This window comes from Rhamphochromis longiceps, linkage group LG18 (genome assembly GCF_057381845.1).
Source record: "Rhamphochromis longiceps isolate RC_006_pf linkage group LG18, R_longiceps_female_GT1.1, whole genome shotgun sequence".
In the NCBI taxonomy this organism is placed as follows: Eukaryota; Metazoa; Chordata; class Actinopteri; order Cichliformes; family Cichlidae; genus Rhamphochromis; species Rhamphochromis longiceps.
The window spans coordinates 21,401,381-21,428,646 of NC_140574.1; the positions used below are offsets into that span (position 1 = coordinate 21,401,381).

Below are 27,266 nucleotides of genomic sequence, written 5' to 3' on the forward strand. Positions count from 1 at the left end.
CATTTCACTCGTTCTGTTTCTCGGGATATGCTGTCAGTGCCTCTCCCTACAAGGCATTATATAGCATACACTAAAAGGAAGTAACCTTGTTTATTTTCTGAAAACAAAAAAACACATCATCATCTTTGTCATATCTTTTATTGTGTTGTATCAAAGGTTATTTTTTATTAGGCTTTTACAAGTAAACAACAGGATTTCCTTACACAAGTTCCCAATCAGGATGTGCATATCAGCAAATCACTAAGCTTACTGACAAGCTAGACAACATTTAATTGTTTTTCTTAAATCATTATAACAGATGTTGGTGTCACTTACATTTACAGCCATATAGACACCACCACATAGTATTAACACATTGTAATGTTTGGAAACTGGCCTTTTATGTACAGTGTTAAAACTTTATGCCACAGCTGCTCTATTAACAGTTTTGGTTATTACAGAAATTGTTTTTATGTTTCTGTAAAGATTAATCCACCAGTGTGCACAAGCTCTTTAATCAAAATGACTTTTTTTAGTATTAAAATATATTCTTGTTTGCCATGCATGAATTTCCAATTTTATTATTTTACAAAAAAAAAGCAGCAAATTCAGCATCCTAATGAAAAATAATAATTTTCTTCACTGTTTTCAGTGAAGAAAATTATTATTTTTGCTTTTTGCTTGATTGAATTCTGACTCTGAGACGTCCAGTGGGCTTAAATATGGGTAGAAAAACATGCATTCAATCATTTTTAGGTTTGTATGGGAGTTATAAAATAGTTGCTTTCTTATTGTAATGACAGGTGGTCTATATCTGTTAATACTGTATGTATTACTGTTTATTTACAGTATCACACACATTAATGAGTGCATCTGAGGCGAACAGGGGCTCAGCTCCTTTTTAAAGACATTGGAAATCTTATTACATGAAATGGATGAACTTCTCTCCCTACTGAACCACAGCCAACCTGTGCTGTGTTTTGTGTCATGACTAATAAGGACGTACTTCAGAATATGAACAGCAGGCAAACGTGAACAAGTCATGAGTAATGTTGAAGAATATAATACACTGAGGGTCTTTTTCGTAAAGTATCAAACAGTTTCCACGTGATTGGTCTGCCAAATGAAAGATGTGAAAGGACAGCGAGATAAAACAGTGATACCGAAATGTTTTCATGACGGCATCAACAAATAGTAAAACATGACCTGTGCAGATCAGATTATTGATTAACTGCCTCATGTCCCACTGAGTAGTTAATTTTTATTTTCCTTTTTGCCTGACTGCTTGCAGAAGTCTGATTGTGTACAAGTGTGGATGAGTCACTCTGGTCTTGGAGGGAACAGTGAAGAAAAGGCCTCACATTTCCAGGGACTGAAATAGACTAAATGCTCTGTGTCTCTCACACTGAGTACTGAGTGGGAGGACATAGCAGACACAGAGGTGCTCTCAGCTCCCCCACATTCATCCAGCACGTCTTATCTCCATTTTCGGTCCATTTCATATTGCCAGTGATGCATGAATGTTTCAGCTAATCACGGTGACTTCAGTGCTGAATATTTATTTCTTTTAAATCTATATCAATAAATATTTACAGATGCGTCAAATGAGGCTTTAGACTCTTACAGTTTGAAACGAGGATGTGAAGGTGAATACTGAAGCTGTGTCCAGTATGTCCACAAGAGGGCAGCCCTGTATAGCCGAGAAAGAGCTGAGAAACCCTAGAAAAGTCAGTTCAAATAAAACGTTTCATGTAGGTATTCTTATGCTTAACACTGCAGAAGTTACAAAGGAGTGATTACAGCTCAGCAAGGGATGAAAGTAAGATGGAGACTTCAGTTTATCACAGAATCATTTGAAAAGGTTTGAAAGTTAAATGGCGTGCACTGACAAATCTGTTGTTCAAAAGTGTCTGTTGTTGGGGCTCATTTCTGCGGGAAAACAAAACGAGACGGCAAAGAGAGCTGAGGTTCAGAGGCTGTCGGATCGGTGCGCAGACAACAACCTGGACCTTAATATCACCAAGACAAAAGAGCTGGTAGTCGACTTCAAAAGGAGGAAGTCTGAGCTGCAGCCTGCCAGAATCAACGGGGAGTGTGTGGAAAGGGTGTCCAGCTTCAAGTTCCTGGATGTGCACATAGACACAGACCTCCAATGGAGCACCTCGGCGGTTTTCAAGAAGGCCCAACAGTGTCTCCATTTTCTGAGACTCCTCAGAAAAATGGACCTGAAGAAGGAGCTGCTGATTGTCTTCTACCTTTACGCCATTGAAAGTGTGCTGACATACTGCATCTGTGCGTGGTTCTCCAGCTGCACCACGGCACACATAAAGAGACTTCAGAGGGTTATCAATATAGCCCAGAAGGTCACTGGACATCCTCTTCCCTCCCTGAAGGACCTGTACAGCAGTTGCTGTCTCAAGAGGGCACACAGCATCCTACAGGACTGTACACACACAGGACACCGGGCGTTTAAGCTGCTGCCATCTGGCAGGAGATTCAGGCTGCTCAGGTCGCGGACAAACAGACTCAAGGACAGCTTTTACAACAGGACAATAGACCTAATCAATGCTGACCCGATTGGCTACCTCCCTGGACTTTTTAATAACAATTACAACAACAACAATAATAATAACAATGTGCAATAAAAACATGCACTCATTCTTTTTATTTTTTTATTAAGTTAAGTAACTGTGTTGTGTTGTGTTGTGTTGTGCATAGTGCAGACACAGGACAGTTTCCAATTTCGTTGTACTATTGTACTTGGTATGACTGTAATGACAATAAAGAGTTATTGCTTATCTCTTAAGGACTCCATGTTATTTTTCAAAAGAAAAAAAAGACTTCCTCAGTTTAATGTCTTGTATTGAGAGAAACAGACTCTGTACTTAAGCTGAGATCCCACCATGAGTACACTTTGCATGGCATCCTGTGGGACATCTCCTTCTCTAGCATCTATTGAGATATCGTGATCACCACTCTATGAGTAATGGCGATCCTCCTTTGAGCAGAATTTAAAACAAAAACAAAGCCAGAAGTTAATTTTAGTTTTTTAGTACTGAAATACCTCAAAATGATATATTTGACTATTTTTTGTCATTGCTGTGATTCAGAAGTAATATTTAACTCTAAATTTTAAATCTATGATGTTCAGTGCCTATTTTAAACAAGGCTAAAGTCAATTAATGAGGTCTGTGAGTGCAGACATTACACCAACCTGTTATTCAAAGTTTCTGTTTGCAAGAGGCAGCCAATGAGAGGACAGCTGGCCTAATGGGGATGTTTTGAATCCAGAGAAGCTCAAAAAGCTATTCTGCATTTCAGTCTATAAATTCAATATGCTTTGTTTATTAGTTTTGACAGATTGTTATACTGAATAAAAATATTAATAATAATGTAATAGCATTATTCTACAGGGGTCCTTCAGGGCTCTTTACTTGGTCCACTACTATTTACATTAGTAACTTTAGATCTGTGACATCTTGTCTGATAAGTTTACAGCAAAGCTATCTCATTGTTGCTGGAAACTTGCCACAGGCAAACAGTCAAAGCAAAAGCCATTCTCTGTGCATTTTTTTACTTTGATAACTTCATACACACTTATCTTGGCTCAGGATCCTTCAAAAAATATTATATTAGAGGATATTATTTGAATTTATAAGCCTTTTCAAACTATCCAGATATACAGCGATGCTTTATGAATAAATAACATAACGTAGTAAATAAAATTAGGGACTGCATAAAAAATGAAACACTCCATGAATACAGATACATCTTAAGCAGATCCTTTCAAATAGGGCAGTTTATTCTCTTCTGTTGTGTCTAGCGGGTGACTCAGAGCAGCATTATACCAGTCTAAATATTTTAAAAGGACAGCAGTCATGGCAGCTAATAAAGCAAGCCTCTGGACCCTGATTGTATTCTTGCAGACCTGTTTTGCTTTAGCGTGTGCAACGGCATGTGCAGAAGCAAGTTTCCTTACCTGTTTCTTCCTTTTAATTCATTCTCCCCCAGAAGGGAGGAACAATTTAGTCAGTTCTGTTAGTTTGTCTGTCCTGCAGTCTAACGTCCACAGTTTTCAGCATATCATGTTCAAATTTTGTGTGATGGTAGACACCAATAACAGCCTGACCTCATTTACTTTTAGTGAAATGTGGGTCCAGGTCACACCAAATGTACCCACAGTTTTTTATGGATCATCTTCAAACTTCACCAAAATATACTAGACCTTGGGGGGGGCATGAGTACCTAGGTTGGCTAAGCATTTGACATTGATCTTCATTGTTAGCCCCCAAAAGTCAAAGTTAATCTTGAAAAACAACAAACCATATCAAATATAATATCTCAAATGAAAGGACATAAAGAGAGCTGTAAAACACACTTTATTTTTTCAATATGACGCAGTATGACGTCACAATGATGCCATAAAGTTTAGCAAAATCACAAACTCCATGAAAACATCATAAAATTTCAGGTTTTTCCAGATTATAGAAGCCAAGGATTATAGCCAATCATAGGGGTAAAGATAAAGCATTACATACTAAAACTGTGTATTTTTTTAAGGTCATAGGTCAAAGGTCAGGTGTTGTTATGAAAATAGGCTGATATCAGCATGTTGTAATAAAACATTAAAAGTTATATCACCCTTGCCCTGTGGGAGGAGTTGTGCTCTCTGAGTGCTGTTGTTGCTGATGCTTTTGTGTGTTTTATGTTTCCCTTTGCACATACACTATATTGCTCTCTGTAAATAAAGTATGTGTAAAGTTAAAACAAAGCACCTTTGCATTCTTTGACAGCAGGTTAAGTCATTTGCATGTGACTGATAATCGTAATCCATTTAGTGGGTCTGCTTGCTCTGGAATCGTTGCCTCGCCGCCTGCGGAAGTCTGATTGTGTACAAGCGTGGATGAGTCACTCTGGTCTTGGAGGGAACAGTGAAGAAAAGGCCTCACATTTCTGGGGACTGAAATAGACTAAATGCTCTGTGTCTGCCTCTCGCACTGCACACTGAGTGGGAGGACATAGCAGACGCAGAGGTGCTCTCAGCTCCCCCACATTCATCCAGCACACCTTATCTCCATTTTCAGCCCCTGAAGGCATCCTCATATGTGGCAGCTTCCGGATGACTGATGCACGTGTCTATTGGTTAGTGTGTGTGTGTGTGTGTGTGTGTGTGTGTGTGTGTGTGTGTGTGTGTGTGTGTGTGTGTGTGTGTGTGTGTGATGTTTTATGTTGTTTTTCTTGTTTTCTTGATGAGAGTATGATGATGAGTATTTTTCATTACTTCAACCTCTTCAGCTTTGATAAGCAGACATTAACGGGATTTTTGTTTTGTTTTTTGTCGGTGTTTGTCGGTGTTTTTTTTTTTTTTTTTTTACATGGACCTTGCAGTTCCACAAGAGGGCAGTCACATACAGTTAACTGCAAAAGAGAAGGCAGTGATAGAGAAGCCTCGCATATATTGTATTGCAGTGTAGATACTTGTTCTTGTGACTGTTACGACTATAAAACACATCTAGCAGCACTCTAAACACTCTGTCTACCGTTTGGGATCCATAAATTCCATCCTTCCTTATACTTAGGACACCATGGCTATGAGACCCAAATGCTGTGGAATATGACTGGTCAAAATGTTTTAACCTGAAGCCAAAAATGTCAACCTCGTGGTGGCCCTGAAACAAAAATCAGAGTAAAGTTAGTCATTCTCCAAAGTCAGTAGGATTCATGACCTTAAACAGTCTCAGTCCAACAAATAGATGTTGATGTTTTTCAGAAATTTCCCAGATACAGGACAAAAATAGCACATGTTGTATGTTATACAGCTCAGAAGAAGAATGACCCTCCTTTATGGCTTGCCTACAAGCAGAAGCAGCTTTGAACGCCCAGTCTTTTTGCAGCACTGTAATGTGTGAGACCCCCTATTTAATCTGACAAGCCAATCACAACTTCTGAACTGCATGAGACCAGAATTATCATTGTACATAAATTTAGCACATTTCACTGTCCCTAGCCACATTTTAAAGCTATGATGAGAGGGCAGGGAGGTCTGCATAGTGTCAGGCTGAATATGGTAATTAGGATGTGTGGGTGCCTGGCTGTGACTGATGTGGCTCAGGTACAGCTCAGAATGTGGTTCCTTACATGGTGAAGTCTTGGCTCAAGTCCTCACCATGTAAGAAAACAAGACGACTATCACCTAAACTGAAGATTGTCTGCTTCTCCATCCTCTATAAGCCAGACCCGTGTTTATTTGTAGCATCTCCTGCAGGCTTTGTGTTTAAATGAGTGAGCTGCCATTTCTTTTGAATAGTTTTCTCTTGTTTATCCTGACTAAAGAGGCAAGTTGTTGTATTTTGGTCTGTTTATTTTGATTAACCCTCCTGCCATCCTTTAAAAAACTCACACCCATCACCCTAGGGACCATTCTCAGCCACGCCATAAAAAGACCATATATCCATATTTTATTCCACTTTAAATTAGCCAACCTTGTAAAACTACTTCTCCCTGAAATATTCATGTAAAGTTTTAATTATATTTTCGTTGTTTTAACCCTTCAAATCCCAGTGTTATTACATGAGCGCCCTGTGTTATAAGCCCCAAAAACCAAAAAACGAAACTAAATATTTCCACAAAAAACCAGTTGAAGTAATATGTGATTGTCATTATAAGTAGGCCTTTAGATGGACCAAAGATTGGCACCAACATACATTTTGACCTGCCATTATTTTTTTTGCATTTTTTTTGCAATTTAAAAATTAAAACTTCAAGGCCCTGAGTCTTCATTGACATCCAAGAAAAGAAGAAAAAATAAAATCATATGATGATAATTTGGGGTTGAAAAATAGCGTTTATAATGGAAGTCAATGGGCAGAAAATGGTCCCCAGGGTGATGGGTGTGGGGATTTCTGCTGCTCAGCCATTTTAGGCTGATTTAAGGAATTCACACTGGAATATTAACATTGACAGGTAAAAACTATCCTGTGGCAAGTTTGGTTATATTCCACTGAACACAGTGGAAATGGCAGCCATTTAACACATAGCAGTGGCACAAAAAGGTCCCAAGAAGGCAGGAAGGTTATGTAATCTCGGTTTGGATTTCTGGAGAAGTATAAAGAAAGTCATAAAAAGTTGCACTGTGGATCTAAGTAAAACACCTGATAGTGATAAAGGAGGAAATGGGGTACTGCATGAGGAAGTCAGGACTGGCACAGAAGTGCCTGCGGGGGGAGCAGGGCATCAAGAGAGTGGTGAGGTGTGCAGTAGGAAAGACAGGTGGGTTCAAGTTGGAGTAAGTTGAGGAATCAGCTCTGATCCCTTTCTTGTTTGGAGTGGTGATGGACTGTTTAACAGTTTAACAGAGGAGGTCAGGCAGGAGTCTCTTTAGACGTCATTTGCAGATGACATTGTGATGTGAAGAGAGCCTGGAGAGGTGGAGGTATGCTCTGGAGAGAAGAGGAATGAAAGTCAATAGAAGCGAGAGAGAATACTTGTGAGTGAATGAGGGAGAGCCTCTACTTCTCTCATTCTAACAATAGCAATGCAAAGAGTAGAGGGTCAACCATCAAAAGCAGCGAAGGGAGTGCAGGCAGGGTGGAGACGAAGTGTCGGGTTAACATAAGATAGCAGCAAGAGTGAAAGAGAAGGTTTAAAAATGGTAGCGAGACTCGCTGCGATGCATGGTTTGGGGACGATGGCCCTGACAAAACACAAGAGCTGGAGAGAGATGGCGCTGGAGAGAGCAGAGTGGAAGATGTTAAGGTTTTTGTTTTTCGAGCAGGATGGTCAGAATTAGAAATAAATGTGTCAGAAGGACACTTCAGGCTGAGCCATTTAGACAGGAAGTTAGAGCAGCTTGGACATGTGCAGAGGCGGGACATAAGATGCAGAATATGGAGCTGCCAGGCAGGAGGAAAAGAGGAAGACCACTGAAGGAGGACATGTCGAGGGTTGGTATGACAGAAGAGGATGCTCGAGCGCTACGGAGGCAAATGATCTGCTGTGGCAAATCCTAATGAGAACAACCAAAAAAAAAAAGACAGATTTTTTCCGGCCTTGGCTCTCCACCACATTAATTTATACTCCTGTATTTGTGAAACTGATGAATAATAAATACAAGACCTATTCACTTTATCAATTTGCTCTTTTGGCTGCTTGGGGATTTGGGGAAGATGGATGTGTTTCATGTTGTTCCTCAGCCCTCCTACAGGGGCCTAACGAGGTTTATTAAATGAGGGGTGTCTAATCTAAAAAAAGAGTTTTCAGGAGAAAAAAAAGTGAATTTTAAAAACAAAAAATCAGGTTACATGAAAACATCTCTAATAATAATAAAATACATGAATTCAAGGTTTTTCAAGTCATATAAAAAAAGAGAGAAGTCTAGCAAGTAATCTAATGATAGAGTCCTGAATAATAAATACGGTTTTGTATGGTTTTGCTTAACAGATATCCAGTGTTGGGAGTGACGGAATACATGTACCGCCGTTACGTGATTAAAATACAAAATATGAGTAACTGTATTCCGTTAAAAGGTGGTATTCAGAATACAGTTACTTTGCTGAAGTAAAGGGATTACATGGCGGTCTTCTCCTGTTTCATATGTTAGGCTATGCCATCTCTATTTTTGGTAATTCCACGCTGGTGGAAACCCAAACAAAACACGCATTAAGAGGCTCAAATGCCTGTGTCTCAATCTCGCCTCTCATAATGACGTGAAGAATTTATTTTTTAAAAATGATTTAATATGAAGGCTATAGGCAGAGTGTTACAGGCATAGCCCTAAAGAATGTAGCCTCATGGGCAGTGTAGTCCATGCTGCAGAGAGAATGGACTGCCATAACCGTTATGTGTCTGTGAGCGAGGGAGGGAGAAAAAGTGGAAAAGTACGAGCTGTCAACGAGCAGAAACGGGAGCTGGAAGCATGTAAATATAATAATAACCACTGCAGCCAAAAAGAGTGCCTGACGAGCCCAGTTGTAAGTAACCTATTAAGACTCGACTGTACACTGTGTTCGTGTTTTCCCCCGAAACAATAAGTTTCGCTGGAGCAGCCTTTCAACGCCTCTCTCTGTCTCTCACTAGCAAACTTGACCCAGACAACAAAGTAAAGCTAGTTTTCGGCTACGAGCCCGACACAGAACCGACGCATTAGCCAGAGGTCACTTTACTACGGTTCGGAGCCGCGGACCTGTTTTATATACGCGCCGAATACTTTTCTATACGAGATGACTGCAAAAAGTGCAGCCTTACCTAATGTCCACCTACTGTTACTCATTTTATATTAAGATTTAAAAATCTAGTTGGTATTATGGCGAGTAACCTTCAGTAATAGTAATAAATCACACAGCAATAGTACATTCATGTAGTTGTAAAAAAGCATGATAATATATTAAGTAATCCAAAGTATTCAGAATACGTTACTCTCATTGAGTAACGTAACGGAATATGTTACAAAATACATTTTGGGGCATGTATTCTGTAATCTGTAGTGGAATACATTTTAAAAGTAACCTTCCCAACACTGCAGATATCTCTGTGGCCACAACTGGGAAATTACATTTTATTGGCCTCGTGTGCTTCCTTCCTATGTTACTCTATTATATTAGAAAATCATGGCGTGTTCAAATGCAGTGCGGCACAAATAATGGCAGTAAGCTTGGTGTCTTTCCAAGCTTCAATAATTCTTGAATATTAGCTGATATCATTAGAAACCATAAGCGTGGGTCATAAAAAACATTACATTTGTATCTGTAAAAAATACTGAGTGCCTTTAGTGGTGCAGATAGTTCTCGAAACATGATAGCCATGCTTTTTTGGGTTTGGCATCCCCTGAATGTACCTTTGGACACTTCTAGAGCTAACTCATTATCACCTTACCAACATTGCACTAGTAACAATAGCAGGGTCCATTACTCTTACCTTCATGTGAAGTTGCCTCTTGATAAGACAGTGTAATATGTGTGTTCACCATGATCAAACTCATACCTGTCTGTCATCCTTTGCTTTGAAGGACTTTAAGTACCGGAGTAGACTAGGTGGGCCAGGTCTTGTTCGCGGCTGCAGCTTGAATTGGCTGTACATGTAACAGATGTATCAGGAAGATATTTCTGACGGGCAGACAGAAATATCCCCGTGGCTTTGTTCGGCTCGCCTCACAGACTAGCGGGTTTCTCTCACCGCGGCCAAGAGCTCAAACAAAAGCTGTCTTTGTCCTTTAATTTGTCGGTCAGTCTAAGAATAAAGTTGACATCACAGGCATGGCTCAGAGTTATGTTTCTGACCCCCTCTCCCCTCTTGTCTCCTCTTGATACTGTTTGTGTGCTTGTCTGATCTTCCAAGCACACATGTTCTTGTTTGATAGGCAACATCTATGGAAATTGTGTCAGGGTATTAGTCTCTATCGCAACGTTAGCCTTTGGCATGCCAAAAACTCTTCAGCAAACAAATACGGATATCTTCTGTTGTCCCGCATGAGCGCCATTGCAATGTACTTACATGGAGATGTAAGTACACCATACGCCTAAATATATTGAAAGAGATTTGCGAGCAAAAGAAAGCATCCAATCGGCCTGTGTGACACAAGTCTGATCTAAACATGTATCTGAAGGCAGCCTGCAGTGAGATCCCTGTGCCCAGGCAAAGAGGGGGGCCGAGGCTGGATCGCTGCTCCAGTTCCATCCAGCAGAGGCAGGGGGCAGGAACCCGGGTGCACTTCTCGAGCCTCAACAGCTGTCCTGTAGGAGCTCTTGAAGACCACAGACCTCAAGAGCAGCACACCTTAGAGGATCTTCTTCATGTACAAAATCATTTGTTCCAGGCATCTCCCCAACCTTGTGCCAGCATGGTCTACAGGTAGGATTCTGTTCTTTAGAAGGTGCATGAAAAAAAATCCCCCTCTGTACTGTTCGTGCTGCATGTGAGAAATTTTAAGCAAGTTTCATGCATCAAATTTGGATTATGTTCATTCTGCATTAAGGTGCAGCTTAAGTAAGCGTGACTTGACTGTCACCAACCAGCGGCCTGTTTTTCGCTTCACTTCAATGTGTATGATCGCTAAAACACTGGAAGTGAGGATTAAAGTTTAATTCTTCTCAGCGGGGTCTCTGCCTGCTAAATACTTCTCATCACTTTGTGGTAATAAGACTCTCACATAGCCCAGCGACTTTTAGCTCTAATTCCTGCTCCTTAAGTAGACCTAATATTTTAGTTACATGAGGCTACAATCAGAAAAACCGCTGTGCCCTCAGTGAATCCGCAAGTTGCAGTAGCATGAAAAGATTGAAAAATAATGCGAATAAGAAATGAAGAAAGCCTGACATTTGAGCTGATTGTTTTTAATAATCAGTTATATCATTAAATGGAGCAACATTTTTTTAGAATTTATGTCTTGTTTCTGAAATGTTTTGGGGGGTTTTTAATGGTTTTTGTAAGCTCGCCAAATACAAAGCCAAAATACAAATTTGATTAGTATAAAAAGGAAGAGGCTGTGAGAGGGAGCAGATCTTTTTGTGCACAGAGAGGACATTACTCTGTGAGATTTAGATTTAAAAGTGTATTCATGTACCACGGTAACAGGAAAATATTTGCCTCCTCTGGAAAGATTTAGGTGAATGAACGCATGAGACTCTGGAAATCTGTAAAATTAAAAATAAATTCTGTACATTTTATTTATGCAGAAACGTGGTGGCCTCTTCCCTCTTCTCTTCTGCTGGTTGTTGCTTGTATTTTCAGATTAGAGACTCTAGAGCGGGGGTGTCAAACTCAATTGCACAGGGGGCCAAAACTCAAGGCACACTTTAGGTCGTGGGCCAAACAAGATAAACATTTATTGAACACACTAAAACAATGTTTTTTAAACATAAATATGAATAAAAATAGACAGGAATATTATTCCAGATTAAATAAACTTAAAAATAATCAACTTTAACTTTAACCACGGATGAAGATGGCCAGCTGTGCAATGTCCATCATATCTACACTTCCATCCACAGCAAGAGAGTGTGCAATAAAGTTCTTGCTTCTTTCACACAACTGTGTTCTTAAATCAGTGGCCATCTCACAAACCCGATCAGCAATCGTATTTCTCCTCAGGCTCATATTTGCCAAACTCTGCATTTTGTCTGGACACAAGACGTCGCACACCTTCATCATGCAGCTCTTCAGAGTGGTAACGGGCTGATTTGGCTCTCTCCTCTGCTACAATAAAACTTGCTTTCACAACAGCTTCACTTTGTGATTTTGCTCTGGTGAAAAACATCTGCTGAAATGTCAGATTCTTCTTTAGCTCTTCTACTTTCTGTAGTTTCTGCTCTGCGTTTAGGTTTTTCAGCTTATCCTGATGTTTTGTCTGTAGTGCCGTCTTAAATTCCTTAATTACAGCCGCATTAGCTCCACTAATAAGACACCCCGTGTGTCTTATTTACCAATATCTGTAAACATATATTCAGTCACCCACTGGCGCTGAAAGGCTCTGCTTTCAGAATCAACTTTTCTCTCCACCATTGTGAGCGGCTAGCTTCGCAATAACAGAAGTTCGACTTGATTGACACGGGAATGTTCCCAGTTAGCCTAGCGTTCAGCAAGGAGGCTGCAACGCTGCATTATGGGATCTGTTGTTTGTATATTATTAGCACCTCATATCGCCGGGCCATGCATAACAATAATAATAAATCTATATAAAATGATCTCGCGGCCCGGATATAAATGTACGCCGAGCCGGATGTGGCCCGCGGGCCTTGACTTTGACACATGTGCTCTAGAGGTTTTTTATTTTCTCAGCCAAAGCAAAGAAATTCGATATGTAGCTGTCAAACTGTGCAGTGTTGAGCATTTGATTAGGTATACCTTGCTAGTACTGGGTTGGACCCTTTTTTGCCTTCAGAGCTGCCTTAATTCTTCGAACTATTGATTCAGCAAAGTGTTGGAAATATTCTTCAGAGATGTCGAGCTATATTGATATGATAGCAAAACACAGTTGGTGCAGATTTGTCAGCTGCACATCCATGATGTAAATCTCCTGTTGTACCACATCCCAAAGGTCCATCCATCCGTCTTCTTCTGCTTATCTGGGACTGGATCGTCGGGGCAGCAGGCTAAGCAGAAAAGCCCAGACCTCCCTCTCCCCAGCCACCTCCTCCAGCTTGTCCGGGGGAACACCAAGGCTTTCCCAGTGCACCCAAGAGATATAATCTCTCCAGCATGTGTCGTGTAATCTCTCTCTGGGGCCTCCTCCCGGTGGAACATGCCAGGTACACCTCACCCAGGAGGCATCCATATCAGATGCCTGAACCACCTCAGCTGGTTCCTTTCAATGTGGAGGAGCAGCAGCTCTACTCTGAGTCCCTCCCGGATGGCCAAAATTCTCACCCTTAAGAGGAAGCTAATTTCTGCCGCTTGTATACGCGATCTCATTCTTTTGGTCACTACCCACAGCTTGTGACCATGGGTGAGGGTAAGGACGTAGATCGACCAGTAAATCGAGAGCTTCGCTTTTACTCTCAGCTCTCTCTTCACCACAATGGACCCCGTACATCGTTCTCGTCACTGCAGCCGTAGCACCAATCCGATCTCACACTCCCTTTTCCCATCACTCGTGAACAAGAGCCCGAGATCCCAAAGGTGCTCTAATTAATTGAGATCTGGTGACTGTGATGGCCACTTGACTGCAGTGAATTCAATGAGATTTTCAGGAAACCTCACCATTGCATTACCAGTAGCCTAAATAACAAAGCAGCTTTTAATGCTGTTTATGCCAAATTCTAACCCTACCATCTGAATGTTTCGGCAGAGATCGAATCTCATCGGACCAGGCGATGATTTACCAGTATACATACTATTGTCCAATTTCGGTGAGTCTGTGTGATTTGTAGCCTGAGTTTCCTGTTATTAGTCACCTGGTGTGATCTTCTACTGCTGTAGCCCATCTGCTTTAAGTTTGGATTGGTTGTGCTTTCAGAGATTTTGCAGACCTTGGTTGTAATGAGTGGTTGTTTGAATTATTACTGGCTTTCTATCAGCTCAAAGCAGTCTGGTCTTTGCCTCTTACTTCTGGCATCAACAGGGCATTTTTCCCTCACTGAATGTTTTCTTTTTTCAGACCATTCTCTGTAAACCCTAGAGACGAATCCCAGTAAATCACCAGTTTGTGAGACCATCAGCAACCACGCTACATTCATAGTCTCTTAAATCACCTTTCTCCCCCATTCTGATGCTCAGTTTGAACTCCATCGTTTCATCTTGACCATGTCTACAGGCTTAAATGCACTGAGTTGCTGCCCCATGATTGTCTGCTTAGATATTCTCTCTAAAGAGCAGTCGAACAAGGGTACCTAATGAAGTGGCCAGTGAAGGTAGATCCTTCTGCTTGTGGGCAAATACCACGCTAATTAGTAAGCTTTTGAGGTTTTAGTAGGTGGACTTTTTTCACAGACAGACCCAAGCTAGGTGTTTCCTTTATTTCCGCTCTGGTCTCAGGCTCTAACTCCAGCATCAATGTGCATACTTGAGCTTGGTCTTCTAATCTAAAACTTGCCACGAAACTCTTCATTTAGCTCCAAACCTTTCTTGTCCTGACCTCATTTCTAATAACACACAGGCAAATGAAAGTTGGTTCTACATTGCACAAAAGTCCATAACTCAATTAAAATGGTGTATTTTTAATATTTTACTGCAAACAAACAATTTAAATCTGTTAATATCCTTAGTGGGGTTTTAGCATTTCCTTTGCAGTGCCTCAAATACTGGCAGAGCTAAGCACAAATCCACTAAACAGTGTATGAGGGTGAATAGCCTACAGGTAGCTTCCTCTTTTTTAGTCATTAGTCACTGAGGTTGCACATGGTGTTTTTCATAAAACCACTGTTCCTATGAGGCCATCCATATTCAAAAGGTAAAGAATTCATCACAGGAGAACTATTTTCCAGAACATTTTTAATGTGAAACAAGAGAAACCTATAGGGGTTGATGGGTATGGCTGTCTGATAAACTAATGACCTCCATCTCTCAAACACCAACACACATGCACACAAATGGTGACACTATAGCCCAAAGCCAGATCCTTGTTTACAAAAGCCTTTGGTCTTTGAAATGCAGGTGCAGGCTTGGATTTTGGCAGGCACCAGAGCAAGACATGCTACATGTGAGAAATGGCAAATTCTCAGAAAAGATCAACTGTTCAGCAGGTCACTGAATTTTTAACTTCAGAGAGCCTTGAGAAGCCACTTAAAGTTATTCTTCGGCGCGCGAAGCCATTCATGCATTTATGAAATTCCAGTGTTTCAAGGACAATATCAGTTCTGCTTAGCGTTTATTAAAGGGTTAGAGTCAGGGTCAGGGTCCGTTGATTGGCGGACAGAGGCGGTTTCTCGCAGCTTAAGTACAGTTTTGTGTTTTTCCCGAAGTCGCAAAAGTATGACGTCAAAACATTCTGATTGGTCACTTGCAATGTTGATCCTGGAACAACATGTACTACTTACTATTACTTACTATTTCTAATGTGAGAAATAAGAAGAAAGAAAGGACACTAGAAGCCTATTTCTAGATTTATGGATCTTCCAGTAAAGCAAATGTTGTTGTACCAATTTTAAGATAACAACCGACATTTTGACTTGTGGATTGCAAAAAATCCTGCTTTTTCAGTGGCTAAAACAAGCTTGCATTCATTTTTAACATCAGAATTAAAAAATGCTGATTGTCAGGAAATGTCATGAAAGTTTCCAGAGCCACTCTTATGTTTTCACTTCCAGCAGATCCCTTTATTTTCTCCCAGGGCTTTTCCAGACTAAAAATAGTCATTAGTCATCCACTTGCCAGCTCATTTAGGATAAGCTGTTACCCTGGAAAAATGTTGTTTCATAAAAACTCCCGTGTCTGCTTACATTCTGCAGGTACGCAAACCTTTCATCTATATTGAATCTACTATGAACCCTTGAGTGCTCCAGCATTAAAACAAATGCACCTGCATTTCCTCCCTGTTATTATTCAGTATTCGACAATGCGGACGTATGCTCGCTTGGTATGCAAATAAGGTCATGAGGCATCTGTGGGGGCTGACATAATAAAGTTGTCAGCATTCATCCACGTCACCATATAAAGAGTGGATCCAAATGGAGATGAAGCTGTGGCAGAAGCTGGCCAACCAGTGGTAATGACGATATTAATTAAAGATGTCACAATGCTAAGAGTTAAATAATGCTGATTGTATAGCAATGACTGTAATGGCAGTAATGACGATGAGGCGATCATATGAGCGACGGGGGTTTGATTCTGCAGGCGACGGATGGTTGTAGTCATAAGCATGACCTTGCCTTTTGCAGCCACTCGTGTCCGATTCAGACTGAAGCTTCCTCATCAGTATTTCATGCATGCTTGCTGGCCTGCAGTGGAATTTATGGGGCTTAATAGCTGTGACCATTATCTCTACACAGAGTAGTACCACCCTATTAGGGCAGATTAAACAACCAATGCTCCCTCTGAGGTGTTGTGCGCACAATGCATCATAATGACTTGCACTCTGTAGCCTGCAGCACAGGGAAAGGGACTCTGGACTTGGACTGAGGAAGAGCACTGTTTAAAGGGGCTATTTGGAGGGAAGAGATGAGGGGAGAGGAGGAGAAAAAGAGAGGGAAAATATGTAAGCAAAAAGAGGAATGAGCGAAAAAATACTACCTAGGGAAAGATGTAATTGAGCAGAGAGAGGTGGTACTGCTGCAGCGATGACATCACTGACTCCTTGGAAAGGTTTTCCCCTCGTTCTGCCTCATTTCCTCAACAGGAGGTTACGGCTGATAAGGACGGTTATCAGACACTTAGTAGCCTTTTGAACTGGAGAATAAAATGCCAGACACAAAAATCTATCAGAGTGTTTACAGGGCTATAATTAATAATGAGAATCTAATGCGCTCGAGGATTTTTCTCTGTATGGCAGCTATAGCAAGGGAGAAAATGACTTTTAAATGCACGACGTTGCAGAGAGACGGGCGGACAGATGTTCCACGCTGCTGGAAATCCAGGGTTATGTTACTGTAAAGGGATTCAGCCTCCTCAGTGCAGCGTTACGGTTGCTCGCCTCAACACGAGAACTCATTTTATAGGGGTTTGCATCTTAGCAACAACGTTTTAGAGCTCTTATTATAGGTTCTTACCAGAGCAATTAGAGACGAGCAGTTTGCCTCAGGGTAACGGCGTTATCGACCGCTGGGGATTCCAGCCGAGACTGTAACAGTTCTAGTTGACGCTTTTGACTGACACACTTTTTAAATGGGCTCAACGGGGAGGAAACTGGAGCCCGGAGGTGCCGGTGACATTAGAGGGATGCTTGTGACTTAGTAACCTCTCCAGAGCACCGAGGAAAAACACGATCAAGCCAACGTCAAGTTCGCTGGCAGGCAAAGAGGCCGTGGAAGATGCAGAAGTAGAAGCACACCAGAGCTGATGCCGCCGTTTCTCAAGGGTTGCCTGGTTTAAAGGCGCTCTCTGTCAGTTTAACACTTCATTATCAGTTCACTTGTCATAGGGAAGCAAGATTTGTGTAATGCTTTCTGAGGCTCCACAGCCTGTAAGAAATAGACTCGATGATGTCTTTAGAGTTATCCCCTTGGACTCTGAGAATAACTCGAGGCAGGAATTTGAGAAATGCATGTCAGAGTTGCACCTATAATAATAACTTTTCTATACATTAAAGAAGTGTACGTATCCATATGATTCAGTATTACATTCATCTATGCATACATAATTCTTTGCACACATTTGGTAGGAACTACAGTAAAAATATATACAGTAATTAAAGCGATTAAGGAAAAGATTGCCCATAGAAAGTTTTCAGCAACTGCGTGAAATAAACTACTGATTCAACCCACATGATGGGCTTAGGAAGGTTCCACAGTTTAGGAGTTACAGCCTCAGAAGTGTGGTCACCGCGTGAAAAGAGTTCAAAGACCCTGATTAGATGATCAGAGAGGCTGAGTGCTAGAATAAGGTCTCAGCAGGTCCTGTGTGTAAGCAGGGAGACTGGCCATTGCAGAAATTCCAAGTCCTACATTTTTGTTTTAATTCTTAACCCACATCAGTGTATTGCTCGTGTTTTGGTGTAGAGGCTTTTTAACATTGTAGGAGTTTGAAACTCCGGCCCTGCTGGTATTTGTTTTCTTATAATTCTATTAACTTAAAAAGACAGAGTAAAAATCTTACAACTGCAGTCTTCAGCGTTCCCGTGAACCACACATCAAACACATTTCTGCACACTGAATAATACAGAACAAAATATACTTTTCTCAGATTGCATAAAAATCTCACATCCCACACTCAGAAAATCCACCTCCCAAATGCTCCCACTGACCCATTAACTGCTCTGGACAATAAACACGAGATCCCACAGATTTTTACACATGTCTGTTCTTAACAACTCTAATCACAAAGAACTAAATAAGGCAGTTCTGGCCTCAGGGTTTAGGGATGTTCAATGAACCGTGAAGTCCTGCATTGTTACATTAGTGCTCAGCGAGGGAAGAAAGTAAGATGCTGCACCGCTTGAACACATGGTGTATGCTTCATTTGACTCTTACAAGACTCTCAAGCATAGCTCGAAATTTGTGATATGCTTGTAGGTCGTAGAGTGGAAGTGAGTGCGTATGTATGCAAGCGGGGCAATCACTGCAACGGCAAACATAAGACAGCGAGGGAAGCAAGTGAAATGTTTTACTAGACATGCACAGTTAAGCAAAGCATGCCTGTTGTATCTATCATTCACCCTAAAGTGGATTTTCTTCAACTAATTAAAGTCGCAGCAACTCAGTCTTCTTGATTCCCATTCAGAATCTACCTCTCTCTCTCTCTCCCTCTCTCTCTCCGATTGTGTGGCGCCATAGTGAAAAACACTGCAGTTCTGAGCCAGTCAGTGAGAGTCAGGAGCCTATACACACAGTCTCTCTTCCTCATTCAGTTACTGGCTCACTCTCTCTACTCTAATCACGCGCTGCTCCTCGCCTCCTCACTGCATCTGTCCTCTTCTCCCTGAAGTGAGAAACCATGCATCCTCCTTTCTCCTCCTCCTCCTCTCTGCTCGTCCATTGCTGTTCCAGGGTCCCTTTATCACACAGAGTCCACTTGCTGCAAAGCCGGGGACCATAAAAGCTCTGCTACTTGCTCGAGGACTTTGGAGACGGGACAAGGCTGTTTGCCAGGTCTGAGGACATCTGTGGGAAATGCCGCTTCAGCTGGGATGCAGATCTTTCTGGGACCCCCGCTCAGCACGTAACAGCGCTTGATCGCTCTCAAAGTTCCAGGAGAAGGAGCATCAATCAAGACTCTCATCCAGCTCCGTCCTTGTTTCTCACAGAGCGCCGGCAACTCGCTGCGTGTAAGAGCACTTGTGTAAATGAAGATTTGGTTCACGTGTGGAAGCAAATGCCAGAAATGCTTGTGCATGTGCAGCATTTATTCGCGAGCATTTGCGTTTCTGTGAAAGCATGACCTTATTTTTAAGATGTGTGACAGGAGTGAGACACTGTCTGTGAGCGTGTGTGTGTGTGTGTGTGCGTGCGGGTGAGCATGCGTGTGTGTGTGTGTGTGTGTTGCTGAGCACCCGATGTGGTGGTGCAGTGTTACTCTCCTCACACCAGGTGTTTGACTAGAAGGCTTAGCTGTGATTGGAGAGCAAGGTGGACTCCAGAGACACCCACAAGTCCTGGTCGCCTGACAAAACCTTGAGCACACTAACAAAAACATAAATTAAAGAATTAAAAAAATGAAGGGTTAAAGGCTGAGTAACCAGAAAAGAAGAGCCAAAAGTTGAGGTGGAATGGAAGATATAGACAGAGAGATGAGGGAACAGCGCAGAGAGAAAGAGATAAATGTGACAGAAATGTAAGAAAAAAACTTGTGCTCATTCTTTGCCTCGCCATGACAAAGCAGCTCAGACATGTGAGGAGGAGGCGTTACTGAAGAACTGAAACTGAAGAAAGCAGCACAAGGAGAAATTACAAAGAGGTCTCACAGGTTTTTTTGTCAGATCAGTCTTTTTTCTGGTTTTAGCAGTATATTTTTTTTCTCCTTTAGTCAAGTGCTCATCTTAAACAGACAGCTCTACAAGCAACTCATTCATGTCCTTCTCCCTCCATCTCCATCCTCTCCCATCTTTTCAGGTGGAGCCAGACCAGCTCAGGATCTCAGCGCCTCACACACACACACACACACTGACCGGGACCGCCGCTGATATGCCTGAGCTTCACGTAGCATAACTTTGAGAAAATTCTCTGAAAAGAGATGGAATAAAGCCGTGCATCACTTCCTACTGCCATCTCCATATGAGAATCAGCGGCCGGAATTGGCACGGACCTTTGATTTTCAACTTCACATAAGCTTAGTTCTGCAGACTAGAAATAAAAAAGACTCTTAAGCACTTTAAGGACTAAAACAGAGCAGCTCTAGCGGCCTTTGCCTCGAGCCATGCAGGTGTCCTTTGCATGTACAGATCACGGGCTCAAGGCCCCTCGAAATGGCGAGCACAGCAAGCAGAACGCAACGAGCCCCAACACAGCCAGCCAGGCACGTGCCCGGTTCCGCACAGTGGCCCTAATAGCTCGCAGCCTGGGGTCCTTCACCCACCGCTACCACCACAGCCTCAAGGAGTCGACGGCAAAGCTCACCGGCATGAAGTACCGGTACGTAAACTTGAGGAGATGAAGGCTGTGTGGAGAGAAGAGAGTGAGGAAGAAAGAGGAGCTCTGCTTATAGTTAGTTTACTCCTCTCCCCTCTTTTCCCAGTTTCCCAGTGTGTGGTGTGAAAAGCTCTCATAATTTTCACTGTGAGGAAAAAGAAACGAATTTGAAAGAAAACACAAGATAATAAGGTGGAAAAAAGAGAAGAAGGGAAAAAATGAAGATATGTGAGCGGTGACAGGTGATGAGTGGGATGTTGTGTGTGTGTGTCAAGAAAGAAAGACAGAAAAGTACAGACATGGGTTTTTTTTCCAAGTATGCAAATTTATTGGCATCCTTAATTCCACAGTTATTAGCGCAGCAATCTACGATCTGGGACAGTTTATGCTGTTGGCTTTGCTTTGAGCTCCAGACGTGAACATGTGAATTTAAGTGGCTGCAAGTGTAATTTGAAAAGAGTGAGAGAGGAAGAGAGAAGACGGTTTAATATAGCAGTCACTGATAAAAACGCTTTAAGATTAGGACCTTTAGTCAGACTTGAACGTTATATTAAAAGCATATTTATAACGTTGATTTTAAACGCTGACCAGATTTGACCTCTTTCTGGCACAGTTCAAATGCTGACGTTCATTACTGGTGCCCATATAGGGGACACATTCTGAAGAATTATTACTTATCATATATGATACGACCAAAAACTATGCACAGAAAACCCTGCTGACACAAAGACATCACCATACTAATATAATGAAAATTAGATGATTTGTAAAAACATAACCAGCATGCAAATCATCACACCGGTGATCTCGGCGCAGAGAAATCCTAATAGTAGAACTGTTATGAAGTTGCAGGCACTTGTGCACAAGAATTTATGCTGAAAAAAAAGAAACACAACAGGATACGTCACGATAAATTGGAGTATGAGGCCTCTAGTATAAAAAGAAGACAAAGAAGCAGTATTGATAGTGGTGGGAGAAGCAAAAGCCAAACTAATGTGCATGAAAATATTCTAAAATAGGTGTCTGGCATTATGGTAAAGTGCACTCAGTATAGTCAGATAAACAGACTATTCAGTGCATCTAAATCACATCCAGTTTTTGTAATTAAAGTCTGGCTTTAATACTTTGTCAATGCCACGCGGAGCTCTCAATAAGTGGCCGCAACCTTACAGTACATTCTGGAAAGTGTGACAGTAGCTGAGCAGTGACGGGCGGTAGAGCTCTCCATGTGCGTCTGTGTGGGAGTTGTAACAAGGCTGGGCCAAGTAAACAATGCGCTCTTATCTCAGCGAGTGGGCTCTTAACCCAGACCACGGGAGCAAAATTGTAGCTTTCACCTCACACCGTTAACTCGCTGGAGAGGGTGACATCACCGTTCGCAGTGTCGAGATCAAGAGAGATGGAGAGGATGGTGAAAGACAAGAGAGAATGGAAAAACAAAAAGACGCAGAATGAAGAAGAATTAGGAGGCTGAATGAAAAAGCAAATTAGGGCACGCAGGTCAGTTCAGACAAAAAGAGGGAATTAGCAGATTCTGGGCAGATTGGCTGCTGAGCAGCTAACTGTGATAAGTGTCTGCTTGTCATACAATCTCATCTCGTTTCCATAACAACATCGTAATGGCCATTTTCAATCTGCTCTCGGTGCTAAACAAGTCTTCATTGTGAGAACTGGGTTCCCCGTTTACATCATTTTTATTTATTTATTTAATCCCCCCCTATTATGCGGGTAAATTGATTTTGAAATTGTGCCGCACTTTTCAAAGTTCTCAAAATCTGATTATCACTGTAGCTTTTTGTGAAAACAGCTGGAGTGCTTTCATAGTGAAGCTTGCTCCAAGCCCTCAGCAAATCCCCTGTTTTCACCACAGAGAAACAAATATTGGATGAAAACTCTTATCAGTCACGTCCCCTCTTTGCTCCCTGTTTGTCTGATATTTTCTGCTCCTCCATCTTTCAGGCTGCCTTTCTCCTTCCAAACATTCGACCCAAAGCTGTTCAGTTAGAAACTCGTATTGCTTCGGACGCCATCTGACAGGGAATCTCTTTCTCTTGAAGTGAAGCCAAGTCCAAGTACTAAATCTGTGTACAACAAATTCTTTGAAGTTTTTCTCTGTGTGATAACAAATCACACTGAGACTTTGTGCGATTGTGGGTGTATGCGTTCACGCATTGCATTATATATCCTTGAGTGTATGGGCATTTGACGCCATTGAGGCTCCACACTGGGAACATCTGAAGGCGTATAGCAAGTGAAAGCAGGAGAAGTAGTGCACAGAGCAAGCAGGCATAAACTAATAATACCACCACCCCCAGCATTTTAGTTGTTATGGTAATCCAAATATAGTGGAGTTCTAATTGTAGGGTCCCTGGTTGCAACCTTTCAGTGCTGCCTAATCTCTTCCTCCTCTTAAAATAATACGCAAAGCCACAAAAAGCGTATAAAACTGGCCCAAAATTTGGGGATGTAACAAAATGTGACGTCAGCTTCACAAGTTGTGCACATTATATCTGGTCGCTGGTAGGGAGCCCCTGGTTGCTGGGATTGTAGTACATAACAGTCATTAGGCAGCGAGGCCTTTTGGCAGTTCAGGAGGTTTGGGGAAGGTTCCGCTTGGTTGGTTCGGAGCTGCGCTGCAGATGGGCATGCAAAAAAAAAAAACCCTTCTGTTGGTTTCTTTGGATGCAAGCTTATCAGCGGGCAGCAGAGAGAGAGGCCTCCTGTGCTGTGCATACATCTGCGTGTTGACGGCGTGAGTAATGCACGAGGCAGCCGTACAAAAGAAGGTTTTTTTGTTGTTTTTTTCTTGTGCACACAGAATAGCCAGAAAATGTGGTTCATACTGGTCATTTTAAGGTACTCTCGCTTTGTTTTGTTGCACTCTCACATGAGGGGATGAAAAATTTGGAAGAAAACTGTAAGAGAGTTTCCTCCCATTTGTCCAAGTGCAGCAAACTGAGTGATTCTGATTCTTTCCGTCTAGTGTGCCTCAAGCCTTTTGAGGCCCTCGATTCAATAAGCCGACAGGCGATCAGACCTTACAGAAAAAACAAATAGGGTTAAATTAGGTTTGTTAAAAAGGACCATTTCTCCAGGGGCACCTTAATCATTAACATCTAAGGAGTATGGACGTCGTTTGTTCAGGTCGTATCAGGGTGAAGCTTAAAAATCTGTGATGGCTCATATTTTATTTTGTAGTCACAGAGCCAGCAGGGGCTGTCTTGTTGCCATATTTCAATCTGCTCAGTCAAGGACTATGGACTATGGACTCCCACAGTCCATAGACATGCAGGTTAGGTTAACTGGCAGTTCTCAACTGGCCACAGATAATAGGTAAATTGAGTGTTTTAAGTTTATAGAATAAAGTGCTGTGAATGCACTGTTAATATGTAATTTGTAGTAAAGAGGTTTGAATGGTCGGTAAAACTAGAAAAGCAGTATATTAATGTGAGTACAAGATCTCGAGTGCTTGGAAGGAGGGAACTGGACTCATCCAAGAGGCTTCTTCAGTTCTCAAACAACTGAAGTAGAGCGCAAGGTTTCTGCCCCTAGTAGAACCATCCCTTTGGAGGTGGTCCTCCTATTAATCACGTGAGTCATCACGTGACCCAAAGTGTGAAAAAAGGCGTTTCTCATTAACAGCATGGGGGCCGATACATAGCCTCACCCCACTATCATGAGAGCTATTGAGGTCACGTGTGTGAATCTGGGGCTGACTGCATGTATGCCTGATTTAGACTTCTGTGTGACGCTCCGTAGAGTCTACGTAATCGACATAAGTGCCTGACGTTGTCGCCGGCATTTGTGCAGGTATATGGGATATAGCAAATATCAAAAATTAAAACTCATATTGGCATATCAATACTTAATTTCTTTCTTTTTTAATTTGTCAGAAGGTTCAACAAACATTCGTTTAAAAAAACAAAACAGAATTTTTTCACAATTTAATTCACAGTTCAGGCTTTAAAGGTTAATTACCCTGTGGTCGTGCCCTGATGTGTTGCATGCTGTGCTAGCCAACAGAGCCCAATAAACTTTTTTCCCTCCTGCTCTTTGTTATGATCAGTTTTTGTCAAAGACAAATATATTTTTCCCTCAAATTTTTCCACTTCTTTGTACGTTCCTTCACATCCATCTAGAAATTTGCTAACATTTCTGAGCCCTTATAGTGATGCTATGATTGTTATTTCCTATACAGAGATAATGATCGTTATTTTCTGATTGATATATTCGAAAACTACAGTGGAAAAAGTAGCCAGATATGCACAGGATTCTTTCTTTCTCGAGTTTTGACACTCACTGCTGGAGCCCATTGCGAACTAAATCTTTACCTTGTTCCTAACCACATCAACACTTGAAAGAAAACACATATCCACAACAAAATGACTGAAATTTTTACAAAACTTAACAACAACAATGTATTCACAAATAATATCTCTATGCAACATTTCCTGCATTTTTACCACAAGTTGTTGGAGCATAAAGTGCAGTTTTCTGTCATTACGGATCCACAAAATACCCTTGCTTGCTTTGTTACCTCCTCCTGTGTGCATACGACCGTGAACCTTGATGATCTGTGTGTGATGTGCGCAGGTGCATTTGCGCCTTGCATGCCTTCACACACGTCTGCACTCACGCAGCCGATCGTGCTGCTTTTGCACTTGGCAGTTTGTTTTCACTCTCCGACTTGTTCTTTTTCGCTACAAATCAAAAGTCTTCATCGACCTTCAGCGAAAACAAACACTTCATGTTGCAACACCACTTACTCCAGTGCTTGTCTCAACCGTTTTGCAATGATGTGTAGATTTAATAATGTGAGCCAGGGTGTTGCACAACAGGAGCCCTGTAGCATGGAGCTCCACTCTGCCCAAAGACCAAACAAGCCCCCGAGGATAAGTACCACACAATCTCTCAGTTAAAAAAGCTAGGGAGTTTGCAGGGACTCGCTGCATTTTAATTAAAGGTCACAGCCGAGATGGCTTTCTGTAAGCACAGTGATTTTATTAAAGTGTTGCCTTGCAATGAAAACAATATTATCCTTTTCTCCTTAATAGCCTCTGTAATCACAAAGGGGAAGCAAAAACAGAAAGAAAGCACTGCTGCATGTGTCTAAATGCAGCACGTGCACACTGCAGCAATGCTCGCTGGCAGAGCCGAGCACATCTTCACTCTCGCCCAAAAAAACCCACCTATTAATCTCACAAAATGCTTTGAGATCAAAATATTTACACGTCTACGTTCAAATTTAAGCAAAGAAAAGAAAGCTTGCATGCAGCATGTGCTGTATTGAAACCACAGCCAGCCAGGTTTTTCTAGTTATCATGCTAGTTATCATATAATTCCCATGTTGCCTAACTCTCTAAAATCCACACCATACTGAATCAACCACTTCAGATCTGCCCACATGTTTTTCAATACAGGGTCAACAGCTTCAGTCATGTGCCCCTTCCTAAAATAGCTACTTTGTGTGAGATCCTCTACCCATCAGTCACTTGAGAGGCGTTTAAATTAACGAATAACAATCAAATGTAACAATGCAGGCTTCTAAAATCCCGTTTGTGTGAGTCTGATTGCAAGGCACGGAAAACGGAAAGAACCAACGCAATGTCGACACTGTCGGCCCTGTGGAAAAAACGAAGCAGGAAGTCGTGTCCAGACTCTGGCCTCTTTATTACGCACACAATCGCAAACTCACACACGAGCACACACACCACACAAGCCCCTGTAGGGAGCTGGCTGTCATTTCCCATTTCCCATTCTGTGTCATATAGAATGCGTTATCTGTAGAGGGCGTTTGATCTGCTTAGACTCGGGGCTTGGACTTGCAACTGCAAGCTCGAGTCTGTTGCTCGTGTCTCTTTTTGTCTCCTCGTAGCTCCCCGTCTCCTTATCTTCATTCATCACCTTCATCAGCGTTTTTTTTTTCTTCCATGCAACTCTGCTGCATTTTTTTCCCTCCACACTTAATCTATTCACTTTTCGCCCCAAGCAAAAAGTGCATGATTTTATTTCCCTTGTTGTCCCGTTCACACAGAGTGTGGTTTTGATATATCCAGCATATGACCCGACTTTCTCCCCTGTGCAGAATTTTACAGATGGCACAGAAAGCAGTGGAAGCCGTGGAAATGGGTGTTGTCTAATCCCCATCAAGGTTGGCTCGCGTGGGCTTGCTTATTCTGCATTAATCCCCTGCCAGTGAGGAAGTTTATCCATTTACCCAAAACCTTGACAGTGTTTGTTGACAGTTATTGATTTGAACAATCCAATGTTGTTAAGAAAAAATGTATGTGACTTGAGAACCAAATGAGTGTTTCACTCTTCTACAGTAGGAGGCCATTCCTCAAAATGCTTCAGCTCAATAAAAAGCATAATATATCACACATTTGTTGATATATTTTTTCTTTGGCTAGAGATCTACTAAGAATAGAAAGGGCTACATACAGTAGGAGCTCACCGGATGCTCATAAGTGGTGACAGGTTTGTGTTGAGGGGGCGTCATCATATGACTCATTTGTCATTTTACTTCAAGGCTTCTTTTGGGGACCAATCAAGCATGAGGGGCCACTCTCGCTGCCTCGCAAATTTGTTTATGTGCAACTTGTGTTCAGACAAGCTGCTCTCTCTTTTACATGTTTATGT

The 27,266-nt window shown here is 41.8% G+C and overlaps 1 protein-coding gene across 3 annotated transcripts in view; it reads left to right on the top strand.

Moving 5' to 3' along the window:
• Positions 1-10,316: 10,316 nt before the first annotated feature.
• Positions 10,317-27,266, top strand: part of kcnab1b (potassium voltage-gated channel subfamily A regulatory beta subunit 1b) — a 44,170-nt gene continuing 27,220 nt past the window's right edge. Inside the window, exons 1-2 of one of the 3 annotated variants that reach the window (XM_085388418.1) lie at positions 10,317-10,475; positions 10,580-10,824. In XM_085388418.1, the coding sequence (XP_085244544.1) occupies positions 10,317-10,475; positions 10,580-10,824 (404 nt within the window). Of the gene's footprint in view, positions 10,825-18,796; positions 19,328-20,111; positions 20,631-27,266 lie in introns of those variants that run through there. The other 2 variants (XM_085388417.1, XM_085388416.1) reach the window with 2 other exon arrangements.